Source organism: Neophocaena asiaeorientalis, unplaced genomic scaffold (assembly GCF_003031525.2).
Source record: "Neophocaena asiaeorientalis asiaeorientalis breed wild unplaced genomic scaffold, Neophocaena_asiaeorientalis_V1.1 scaffold79, whole genome shotgun sequence".
Classification (NCBI taxonomy): domain Eukaryota; kingdom Metazoa; phylum Chordata; class Mammalia; order Artiodactyla; family Phocoenidae; genus Neophocaena; species Neophocaena asiaeorientalis.
The window spans coordinates 4,505,805-4,518,780 of NW_020175402.1; the positions used below are offsets into that span (position 1 = coordinate 4,505,805).

At 47.0% G+C, this 12,976-nt stretch overlaps 1 protein-coding gene across 4 annotated transcripts in view; it reads left to right on the top strand.

Annotated features, from left to right (window-relative positions):
• The window catches only part of DHDDS (dehydrodolichyl diphosphate synthase subunit), a 28,518-nt gene extending 15,548 nt beyond the window's left edge, over nt 1–12,970 (top strand). For 3 of the 4 annotated variants that reach the window (XM_024766785.1, XM_024766787.1, XM_024766786.1), the window contains exons 7-9: nt 156–270; nt 2,792–2,899; nt 10,753–12,970. In XM_024766785.1, coding sequence (XP_024622553.1) covers nt 156–270; nt 2,792–2,899; nt 10,753–10,992 — 463 coding nt within the window. In that variant the 3' untranslated portion in view covers nt 10,993–12,970. The remainder of the gene's footprint in view (nt 1–155; nt 271–2,791; nt 2,900–10,752) is intronic. The other variant, XM_024766788.1, reaches the window with a different exon arrangement.
• The last annotated feature ends 6 nt before the right edge of the window (nt 12,971–12,976 follow it).

A 12,976-nucleotide genomic window follows, 5' to 3' on the forward strand; every position in this document is an offset into this window, starting at 1 on the left:
AGCATTTGCTGAGGGCCTTCTACATACTAGGTAGTGTTGGCTAATGTATTTGATGTTATTCTATAAACTGGGAAGCTTTATATAAGGAAGTTCACCATGAGAATAATCCAAAAAGAGATGTGGACTTATCTTTGTCTCTTCCCCACTCACCTTAGCGATGTCTCTGAGTCTCTGCTGGATAAGTGCCTTTATACCAACCACTCTCCTCATCCTGACATCTTGATACGGACTTCTGGGGAAGTGAGGCTCAGTGACTTCCTCCTCTGGCAGGTAGGTCGTTTCCAACCATTGTTCTGTTTGTGTCGAAACTGAAAACTGTGATTGCACCCACAAAACAGATGGTAGGGTCAGCTAAAATCCAGAGAAATGTCTCCAGGCTGTGCCTGGTAACTTTTGCTATCCCTTCCTCATCTGTCCCTGGCTTTGTGAGCCTGTGTAGTTCTTGCTGTCTAAAGTACCCAGGGGAAGAATCAAGGCTATCCGGCTGTGGTGAAAGCTTTACTTGTACCTCTCTTTAAGGAACTGGACTTCTGCCTTAGGTCCCTGAGCATAAGCTTCTGCCCTGGTAACCTGCCATGTCACCCAGCACCTCTGGGCTAGAACCTCGCCTTGCATTTACTAATTTCTCGCCTTTAGAATAAAGGGCTGCATCTACACAAGCACAGGCCACAGGAGATATAAACTGTATGCAGACTTCTTCAGGGCCTGCCATTGCCTATCAGCTCAGTTATCCCAGTGTAGGTAGTTCTCTAAAATCCCATATCCAAATAAGTTTGTCTTTGCTTGAAAATCTCCATTATCTGTTAAGTTGGCCCCTGGGTAGCACTTGGCTGGGGGAAATCTTGTTCAAGGAGAGCCTGAAGGGAGAAACTCAGCTTGGAAGCAATTCACATGGTAAAGTTCTGGAAATTTTAATGGACCATAGTCTTAAGAGTGAGCTAACAAGATTTAGCTACTGAAGATACTTTAGTCTTTGGCTATATTGAAAGCAGTATAATGTGCATCTTGTGGTTTTATGGCCCATTCTGCTGGCCAGATTATGTCTAGAGAGTTTACTTCTGGGCACTGGGTTTTACGAGATTGCACTGGTAAACTAGAGGACTTAGCAGAAGAGGCCAGCCTGGATGGCAAGGAGTCTGAAGCTCATGTCCTATAAGGCAGGGGTCCCCAACCCCTGGGCTGCGGACCACTACCAGCCTGCGGCCTGTTAGGAACCGGGCCGCACAGTAGGAGGTGAGCAGCGGGCGAGCAAGCAAAGCTTCATCTGCCACTCCCCATCGCTCGCACTCCTGCCTGAACCATCCATCCATCCCCCCACCCCACCCTGTCCATGGAAAAATTGTCTTCCATGAAACCGGTCCCTGGCACCAGAAAGGTTGGGGACCGCTGCTATAAGGAATGAGTGAAGAATAATGGTCTGGAAAAGAGAAGAATGGTGATAGTTTATTCTCTTGGGAAAAAAATATTGAGGTCCTCCTTTGTGCTGGAAATACGGCAGTAACCAAGTTACAAATAATCCCTACTATCATTTATTTATTTATTTACTTACTTATTTATGGCTGCGTTGGGTCTTCATTGCTGTGTGTGGGCTTTCTCTAGTTGCCGTGAGCGGGGGCTACTCTTCGTTGCAGTGCTTGGGCTTCTCATTGTGGTGGCTTCTCTTGTTGCGGAGCACAGGCTCTAGGCGCGTGGGCTTAAGTAGCTGTGGCTCGAAAACTCTAGAGCGCAGGCTCGGTAGTCGTGGCGCACGGGCTTAGTTGCTCCGAAGCATGTGGGATCTTCCCAGACCAGGGCCCGAACCCATGTCTCCTGCATTAGCAGGCGGATTCTTAACCACTGTGCCACCAGGGAAGCCCAATCCCTACTATCTTAAAACTTACAGTTTGTTGGAAAAGACAAGTGAACAAATCATTACAACCTTGGGAACAGATAACAGGCAGTTCTAAGCTAGCCTTCAAATATTTGAAAGAATGTCACTTTGAAGAAGAAATAAAGTTGTTCCAGAGAAACGACCTGAGACCTTGGTAGGTGACATTGGTTTAACTTAATGAGCTATCTGACAGCTAAAGTTATCCCCCTTGAGGCACTGAATTCCTCACCAGTAAAGGTGTCAAGCAGTGGCTGTCAAGAATGTTCCAAAAGGGAGTCTTATATCAGTGATGATTGTTAAAGGTTCACCCAGCTCTTTGCTCTGCTTTATGTATGTTATCTTGTTAAATTGTCACAGTACCTTAAAAACTAGTTATTCTTATTACCCAGTTTTACAGTTGAGGACACTGAGGCCCAGAGAAGTTAAGTAACTTGCCTGAGGTCAAGTAGATGGTAAACGGTGGAGCCAGAATTCAAAGCCAGGCAGTCGGGCCCCAGAGCCCATGCTCTTAACCATTGTCCCATACTCTGCTACTTAAAAATAACAGTGGCAGCTACCATTTGTTCATTGCTAACTTTTATCAGACACTGTGTCTCCCAGATGACCTCTAAGGGCCAAGAGCCAGTAACATAATCTAGATGTTATTTCATAGTCCTAAAATTGGCTTAGAAAAATCCTGGTGGAAATGTTGATCTAGTCTCGCTTTAGTTCTGCCTTGCTACAGGCAGGTGATTTTACTGCCTCAGATGACCCGTCCACTGTTGGTGAGGGAATCCGGGCTGGCGGCAGCTGCAGCTCAGGATGCCTGTCCAGCCTCATCTCTGGGTGTGATCAGCCTACTCTTTCTTTGGAGCCTGACCAGGGATGTGTTCCAGTAACATGTTATTAAACCATACTCTCTTCCTTCCCCACCTTTCCCAGACCTCCCACTCCTGCTTGGTGTTCCAGCCTGTTCTGTGGCCAGAATACACGTTTTGGAACCTCTGTGAGGCCATCCTGCAGTTCCAGATGAACCATAGCATGCTTCAGGTAAGAGTTCAGGGCTGGCCTGGCTGGATGGAATGGAAGAAAAGGTTAGCATTGATGGCCACCCAGGGCTGTAGATGTCAGGCACTTGCTGATAATCATGTTAATGATGAGGAGCTGCCACTTACTGAGTATTTGCTATGTGTCAGGCACTGCGAACAGTTTATATGCACTGTCTCATTCAGTGTTCCCAAGAACCCAGTGAGCTAGGTATTATTAGCCCCATTTGTGCAAATGAGTAAATCAAAATTATTTAGCTAAGGACACATAACCAATAAAAGATGGAACTGGGATTCAAGTGATAAATCTTTAATCTCTTTACTATGGAAACCCAGGAAAGGCTTCTCAGAGAGATTGGCCATTATTCCCTGAAGGAATTGGCCTAATAAAAGATTGTAGAAGTGGAAGTATACAAAATCCAAGATGCTTCCAGAGGGATTAAAAATGAAATAGCACTATCTTTGTATGAAACTGTGTTCTACCAAGACTTGAAGTTCTGCTTTCAGTTTTGATCACCAGATCTTGAAACAGGTTTCATTAGGAGGCAGAGTCACCTACGTCTGATTAGGACTCTTAATAATAATGGCAGTGTGTGTGGTGGTGGCAGCTAACGTATTGAGGGTCTATTAAGGCACTTTGGTGTTTTCATGTAAGTTTTCTTATTTAACCCTTCCAGCAATCCAGCAGGCTTGGTGTCCTTGTTTTTCAGATATGGCAACAGAGGGGCGGGGAAACTGTCCCAAGGTCACAGAATTTTAAACCCAAAGCTGGTGATGCTTCTCGAGTCTGGAGAGATAATGGCCAGGAGGAAATAATGATCTAAGTCAGGGCTTTTCGGTCCCCTTGGCATCGCAGACTCCTTGGAGAAGCTAACGAAAGCCGTAGACCATCTCCCTAGAAAAATTGCAAAGATCACTCTAACACATGGCATTTTGCATAGAACTACATTAATCCCTTTAACACATAAACTACTTCTGGGGGTTCACATAACTCCTGAAATCTTTCCATGAATCCCAAGTCCAGAACTCCTGGAATAAGTCAATCAGATCATGAAGGTTTGGTCATGTGCTTGATCACTTAGTCTCAGAATTTGAAAAAGGAAGTAAAGTTCAAGTAAAAGGAAAAACAGCAAAGTCTCAATTATCCACTGTCAAAGAGGAATGAATATCAGATTTTTCCAAATGACCAAGTCTCCCTTTAAGAACTAAAACTTTTTTTAATCCTATTTTGATAGAAAACTTTCTGAAACAGGTCTTGTGCATAATTCATTAACACCTTCTGTATACCAGGCACTTGCTAATGATGATGATTAGAATAATCACAGTCTAATGATGCTGCTGATGATAATATTGTTAGTAACTGCCCTCTTGAAGTACTTCACTGTGCAGGATGGCCTTGAAGGGTGGGACTCTTTCTCTAAGCTAGATTGTCCCAAAATACTTGGCTTTGGGATTTCTTGTATATGGTCAATGGCTAATTTTGACAGCATCCCTTCTTCCCTTCTCTTCCTATTTCCAGTTTTAAATCAGCTACAGGCAAGGAAACCAGGCAACCAAGCTTGTTAGAGTTATGTCTGTAAAGTGAGAGTAAACTGGCCTTGCATGAAGCCCAGAGGATCTTGGTGCACGAGCTTTTGTGTATGGATATTCTTGTCTCTAAGTTGGCTGCTGAGAAGTCTTTTAGTAATTTCAGGTTTCTCAGATACTTTCCCACATGGCTATCGGAGGAATTACCTCAAGTTTCACTCGTTTCATAAATGTCTATTACTGAGTACCTGGTCTGAGTCAGGCACTATGTTAGTACTAGGCACAAGAGAGTCACGCACATATACACACTAACAAACGTAGTAAGGTAGATAGCTAGGGGGAAGCAGCCACAGGGCACAGGGATATTAGCTCGGGGCTTTGGGACAGCCTGGAGGGGTGGGATGGGGAGAGTGGGAGGGAGGGAGACGCAAGAGGGAAGACATATGGGAACATGTGTATATGTATGGCTGATTCACTTTGTTGTGGAGCAGAGACTAACACACCATTGTAAAGCAATTATACCCCAATAAAGATGATTAAAAAAAAAAAAAAAAAAGAGAGTCACGCAGTTGGTTGGCCAGACAAGATCCCTACCTTCGTGGAGCTTGTATTTTTACTTGAGGAGACAGATAATAAGAAACAAGTATATACAATAATTTCAGATTGTAATAAGGCAATGAAGAAAATAGGGTGATATGCTAGAAAGTAATGAAGAGAGCAGGAGGTGCTGAATAAAGCAGTCAAGGAAGGCCTCTCTAAGGAGGTCTTTTTTAAGCCATTATATTAGAGATGAGAGATAGCCAGATGGGTAAAAATCCGGGGGGAAAGAATTATTCTCTGCAGAGGGAGCAGCAAGGGCAAGGATACTAAAGTTATAAAGTTTAGGTCTTGGAAGAACAAAGAGGACAGCACACATGAGGGAGAAGGATGTGGGATGAGGCTGGGTAGGAGTCAGGCCTCTGATCACTGAGGGCCTTGTAGGCCATGGTGACACATCTGAAGACTTTTGATCAGGGGAGTGACAGGATCTGATTTATATTTTGTAAAAATCACTCAGGATTTTCAAAGGGCAGGAGTCAGAGACCAAACTCCTACAGTAGTCCAGGTGGGAGAATGTGCCTCAAGGTGGGGTTGCAGCTGTAGAGAAGGGGAGGGCTGAGTGGACTGAGATGGAGGAAAAACAAAAGTTAAAGCAGAAACAAATGAAACTAAGTTGATAATATAACCCCCAGAGAAAGGGATTAATTCCAGTTACCTGAACATAGTTCTCTGACTATACGTTTTTAGTGGGATATATTCTAAGGATGATACAAACTAGAAAGCTAACTTAAACATTACTTAGGAGGTTTATTAGTGGTAATGTTGATGATGTAACTCTGAAACTCTTTTATTCATCTTGTAGGATAAAACAAATGAGTAAAATGTTAATGTTATTAGGAACCAAAACATTTAGGTTTTGGCCTGGGCAGCTGGGTAGATGGCTCTGCTGTTTCCTAGGATGGGGTAGAACGTGTTTGAGGACAGCCATTAAGAGTTTCATTTGGTACCTAAGAATCATAATTTCAAACATTTATTGAGTTCTTACGTGTCAGGCATCCTTTTACTTATATTCTATGTAGTTCTGTAAGGTAGATACTATTATTAATTGCCCCCATTTTTAGAGTGAGGAAACCAAAGTAATAACAGAGATACTGACTGCCCTGAACCTTTTTTCAGCAGACCTCATAGTGGTTTTGGCCAGATTTCCTCTACCCACCCAGGAGCCCTCAAACTGTTTCTAGAAATCTTAGCACCTCAGCAGAAGCACTAAGCGTACAATCCAGACTGACAACATCCTGGCCAGTTTGGCCTCAGACCAGAGAGCTGATCTTTCTAACATCTCCCTTGTATGTATCCTGTATCATCACCAAACTGGACTCTTCACAGTTCCTTGTTCCCATACCCTTTGGTATTCTGCCTCCACATCTGTGTTCTTGACCCATCTCCCAAATTCCCATTGTTAAATTCTGAGCTGCTCTGTCTCTAAGCCCAGCCCAGTATGTCCCCATTCCCTGCAGGAAGCCAGGGCAGGGAGTTGGGTTCTTGATCTATAGTAGCTCACTGGGATGAGGGCAGCTGATGGATGCTAATGGAAACAGGGACTGAGCTACAAATTGTTGGAGGCTAGACCTTGGTATCTGAAGGGACCATGGCAGTTTCCAGGTGGTCACCCATCAGTCTTAGAGAATGGGGGCTGGTAAATGGAAGAAATCTCGACTATGACACAGTAGGACAGATAGAAAATTAGGGCACGGAAGGGGTGGGCAGCAGTACAGAGCCACTGATCCTCAGTTACAAGCTGCATGGATGGTAGGTCCATGGGGGGATCTTTGACAGAGATGAGGAATAAGTGTTCGGTCCACTTAATCTGTAATGATATAGAGGGGGAATATACATATTCCCACTAAACTTCCTTTGATGCATTTGTCAGAGGTTAAACGCCAGGGTGGAACAATCAGCCATTTTATTTCTAGTGCTCTTCAGGTAGTCACTATCTTCTTCTCAAGAGAAGTTAAAAACTTCAGCTATTGTCTCAGACATTCCTGACTTTGAGTCATGGCACAGCCTTCTAGCTGTGTGACTGGCTGGGCAATTACTTAACCCTTCAGAGAATCATTTTTCTCATCTGTAAAATGAGGGGAGTAATGATAATAATAATACCTGCCTCACAGGTGTGTGATAAGTCTTCAGTAAGCTAATACACTAAAAGCGCTGGAACAGAGTTCATTTTCAGAGACTGGTGGCCAATATCGTTCACAATGTATGTCTCTGGGCTCTTCAGACTTCATCTGTCTCCAGAAAAACCACAGACACTTAGCATCCCGCTCATCCCATCACCAGTACAGTTCCCTTAGCAGGAAGACTCTGGGTGCTCGTCAAAACATCATGTTTCCAGCAAGAGGTACTGTCTCTTAACAACCCTCAGAAAGGCACCCCGCCATGCTACTGACCTGGGCATATTGATTGTGGCAAATGGGGACTTTTGGGAAGACTTGTCATTAGCTAATGAATGTTTTGAAACCCAAGACCTGCATCCTCTCCATGCCCCAGTGAGGTCAGAGGACTTGAGGGTTTATATACTGGAGGGGCTATTACATCTTGTTCCCTAATTCTGCTGAGGAGGGAACAAGAGCAGAGAGGCTTAATGCCCAGGAGAGATTTATATTAATAGGTTAGGGCCCCATTTCTCAAAAGGAGCTCCTTGGAGCCCTTACACCAAGACCACATAAGGTCTGCATAAGAAATGTCTAAGGTAATTATTAATGCCCTCTCCCCTGATTGGTCATTATACAGGGAGAGTAGACAGTATGGTCAGGGAGAGAGAAATTGACTATTAGGACTTCCATTAGCCTAGATTTTTAGAGGCTGAGTACCTGAGAAGAACTTACAACACCTTTGAGATAGGGAGGTAGATCTAGACCATGTGGAGGTTGCACAGAGGTGCCCAGATGCAGGCCACTGGTTCCCCACTCCACCCCTAGAAAGTACAGCTTATCCAGAGGCACGAAACACATTTCCCAAAGATCTTTCAAGAAGTTATCTTAGGGCTTCCCTGGTGGCACAGTGGTTGAGAGTCTGCCTGCCAATGCAGGGGACGCGGGTTCGTGCCCCGGTCCGGGAGGATCCCACATGCCGCGGAGGGGCTGGGCCCGTGAGCCATGGCCGCTGAGCCTGTGCGTCCGGAGCCTATGCTCCGCAACGGGAGAGGCCACAGCAGTGAGAGGCCCGCGTACCGCCAAAAAAAAAAAGTTAGTGGAGAAACCAAGGGAACTTCACCCCACTGTGTGACCTAGGCCAAGCCCCTCCCCACCTCAGCCTTGGTGTCCTTGTCTGTACAATGAGAAGGCTAGAGCTGATGGTCTTTACGAGCTCCCCTGACTCTGTCATCCTAACAGTGAATCGCTGATTCCTGGCAAATTAGGGGCCAGGGTCTGCTTGGCTGCAGCCTCCCTGCTCAGCACTCAGTCTAGGGCTGCCATTTGGAAAAAGCCTGAGCCGCATGGAGCAATTTTAACCAGCTCTGCATTTCCTCCTCCTGTGGCTTGGTGCCCTCATCCTTCCTGTTCAGCCAGGACTTAGCCTACTTGGCCCTAGCCACAAGCAGTGGTGACAGAAGAAGGGCTAACTGTTAATAGCCAGGCACCAGATTGGGCATTCATTATCTCATTTTTCCTCAAACCACCCAGTGATATGGACACTATCGTCCCCATTTTGCAGATGAAGAAATAGGCTTGGAGAGGTGAGGGAGTCCTCTGGACAGAATCTTCTCAAACCCCAGTATTCCAGGCAGACTCACACTGGCCTGATCACGCTCTTTGATTTCCTGAGTGATCTATAGTAGCCCATTATTCCCCCGCTGATATTCTCCTCCCCCCATACACTTTACCTTTATCTGAATCTTCCCCATTGGTTAAAGCTCAGCTCAGATTCTGCCTGACCATGAGATTTCACTGCCCCCTTGACCTTCGTCAACCACAGTTTCTTTCCTCTGAACTGCATGGCCCTTTCTCTTACCTCCATGATGATCTTTACCACATTCCACCTTGTGTTATGGTATTTGGGTACATCTCTGTGTCCTACTCAGCCTGTAAGCACATGGATCGTGGTGACTACGTCCTGTGCATTTCCGTACCCCCAATAAAGTCTTGTATGTAGGACCCAGGGTTCCTCCTGACTAAGGCCAGGAGGAAGCCCTTCTAACAAGATGAAGATCCTTACATCAACTTTTTAAGCTTGTTTTAGTCTTCATAGCTCCACATGGGAGTTCGTTATCATAGCAGAAGAGTACCCTTGAATGCCTTGGATCATTCAACAGCCTGGAGGGGGGATTTTCCAGATTTTTCATTTGTCATCTTTATTCATGCAGTAAGTCTTTATTGCTGAGAGACCCTAGCAAATCACTTCCCTACTCTGAACCTCCATGTCTGTCTCCAGCACCTCTGTAGCTCTTTTGCGAGGGTCAAGTGAGACAACAGATGAAGTGCTTGTGTACATGTAAGATATTCCTTAAAGGATTAAAACAAAGCAATCCAGGTGTTCACAGGCTGAGTAGGACACAGACAGGTACCCCGATACCACAGTACAAGGTAGAATGTGGTAAGGGTCACAAAGGGTATAGGATACCAAATCGGCAGCAAAATGGGAGTTTCTCACACATGGAATAGGTTTGGCAGGAGGGACTCTGGTGCTAAGGTTCTGCAGCCTGTTAGAGTGGCAGGAGCAGAGAGCATCAGTGAGGCACAGCAAGGCCTTGGTTCTGCTCCAAAAGGGTTTTCCCCTTCTGTGCCAGGAGCATCCTCCTTGTCCTCCTGGGATCATACAGTCAGTGTACTGAGCATTTCACATGTACAGGGTGCCCCAAGTGCCAGAAAGGAAAAGCCACAGTCTCTGTCCTCTAGGAGTTCAGGGTTTGTCTGAAGACACACACAGGGTATGAGACGTGCTGCCAAGGGATGTAATCACTTACCTGGAGTCAGAACTGGTTCCAGGAGCCCGAGGGCTCCACTGAGCCTCCAAGCGTTCATTTTTCTAACAGAAAATGTGGACTGTGGACACTAATGCCTGTTCTAGAGGCAGGATGAAGTAAGTGGCTTAAGAAAGCTGAACCTGCTTCTCATGATGTTCACAGGAGGGTCATTTGCTGGGCGAGTCAGCCTGGTCTCCAGATGAGAGGCAGTTCTGGATCCAGACTCTGAAAGATAACTTTAGGCAGTTGGGAGGATGGCACCCTTAGAGTGACCTGGGAAACCAAAGAAATGACCCACTGCATATGCCCCAGGCAGGAATAGAACCTTCCTTGCATCAGAGTGATAACTTGTAAAATTGCTGTTTCTGTTTGAGAGCCTGCTAATATGCTGGAGGGGTTTTGCATATATTATCTCTAATCCTTAAAACCACTCTTCAAGGTAGTCACAACCCCCGCTTTACAGATGAAGAAGTGAGGTTAGGAGAGGATTTGCCCAAAGCCACAAAGCTAGGTGGTGGGGGAACCAGAAGTCACACCCACATTTGCCTTGTTCCCTTCCAAGTGCAAACCTGAGAAGAATTTCAAGAAATATAGAAACTCCCACCCAAAACAAACCAAGATGGATCCAGAACTGCCACTGCCCTGCCTATACAACATGGGCACCACCCATTGCACACCTACTCCCAAACCTTTCCAGATCTGCTACAGACTTCCCACTGTTCCACTTAACTTGGCCCGTCCTGTGCCCCACCCTTACCTCCTCCATCCCAATTCCACCCACGCCTAAAAATGATCTCCCCACCCCAATCCCCACTTTTCTCTAGCAGAAGGCCCGAGACATGTATGCAGAGGATCGGAAGAGGCAGCAGCTGGAGAGGGACCAGGCTGCAGTGACAGAACAGCTGCTGCAAGAGGGGCTCCAGGCCAGTGGGGACGCCCAGCTCCGACGGACACGCTTGCACAAACTCTCAGCCAGACGAGAAGAGCGGGTCCAAGGCTTCCTGCAGGCCTTAGAACTCAAGCGGGCTGACTGGCTGGCACGTCTGGGCACTGCATCAGCCTGAGTGAGGCTGGCTTCCTGCCACTTTGCCCTGCCCTCTGCCTCCAGGGCCCCACTCCCCTTTCTTTTCTTGGTGAAAGGTACCTCCCTCCTGATGATGAATTGTGTTTCCTTTGCTTGGCAAGGGAGCCCCAGAGGCCAGGTTTGCTGGCCATAGACATCTTTGGGCTGCCTTGGACAGGAGGGTTGAGGGTGAGTCTCTCTCACAAGGACACTAAACCCAAACTCTGATCCAGGTCAAACTCTGATCACGAATAGGTTCAGAGAGCAGAGGGCCCCAGCTCTTCCATCTTTGCCACCTCTACCTGTACTCCTAGGTGCACTTTCTTTTCCCACCAGCACATCCTTCAACACAAAGAATTTCGGGGAAGAGTTCTCCCCAGAACCTTAGCCCTTTACCCATCCATCTTAGTCTTCACAAAAGATGTGGACCCACCTTGGATCTGCTGGTAAATAGCTAATAGGCAGCCAGCGTTATTTAGGCAAGGAAGGGGAGGGAGAGACAGAAAGAAAAGTTGCCCATCTGCTGCTCCTCCCCCTTGGCTCTCCACCTGGGATTTGCTATTGAATCTCTACCCCCTCCCACCACACAGTGCTGACTGTTCACTGAAAGCAGCGCCCCCAATGGTGCGCGGAAGCCAGGCGGGTGATTACAATCCAATTACCTATTGTCGACTCAGCCCACACAAGCTTTTCTCCTCTTGCAGGGCACGGGGCCAGGCTCCACTCCCCAGTGAGACCGGTCCCCTCCATGGCTACAGGGTAACAGAAGACCTATAGGCCCTGGTGAATCTAATCCAGCACAGGCCACCTTCCCTGGATCACATCAGGACCAAGAGCACAGAAACAAGCACTTCTCCCAACTGACTGCCTCTGGCCCTCAGCATCTCGGACTCTGCTTCCCACCTCAACAGCCTTTGAGGCTTTTCTCAGCTTTTGACCTGTCCCCCTAAGTAGACGGTGAGATGATTTATTCCCAGCATGGCAGAGTCTCAGCTTGTGAGGGCCAAGGTTGCCCAGCAGGGAGAAGAGGGCCGAGTCAAGGGCCGTGTCCTTTTCCGTACCTCTCCCTGCCAGGCCTCGCTGCAGAGCTGCTGAGAGGATTAGTGCCTTTGAAGAGCTGTCTGAGCAGCTCTGTGCTTCAGGTGCCCCAGAGCAGCAAGCACCAGCGGGTAATACCAACCAAAGGCTACTCTGTTTAGTCTTCCCGTTTTACTTTCTGCAAACTGTTTCCCAGCACCTCCCTCTAGGGGAGAGGTAGGATCTTGCAAGCAGTGCTAAGAGCATATTCTTTAAAACCTATAACTTCCCTATACTCCAGTCTCCTCCCCTTTCTGTGCCTGGATACCTGGCACAAGAGACCCTTTGGGCATCTTCCCTGCTCCCAGAATCAAACATAAATGCCCGGCACTGCGATTGAGAAGCCAATCAATGCACCCTTTGGCAAGTCCCCCCTCACACACCTGGCACTCCCCACTACCAATCCCTGGCACGGGGTTCCCAGAGAGCAGGTGCTGTACATTTTCCAGCTTTACAAGGGGGCTGTTGACAGCCTTAATTAGGGAGGCATGAATTATGCGGCTATAATGCAGAGCCCTACAATTAAGGCGGGAATGAGGGGCTGGAGGCAGCAAATGGAATCTGCCCTGTGAAGCATGGTTGTTGAGTCCTGTCTCCTTTCTGGGTCTGACTTTCCCTACTATGATTGGGGTACAGCAGAGGTGATTAATGGGGCTGGTATCTTTGGCCTGAGGTCCTGTATTCTGGGAAAGGTACACAGTGGGGAGGGGTGAGGAGTGGCTGCCTCTAAGGGGTGGAAAGGAGAAGAGGCGGAGGGATCGCTGCTGCTCAGGAACAGGGGCTGCAAATAGTTGATATGAACTCACAGTGATTGCTTTCTACCGGTGTGATTTGTACAAACCAGCTCAACCCTTGCCTCAAGAAATTAGGTGAGACCTATTTAAATGTCCTCCCTCCTCTGAGCCAAC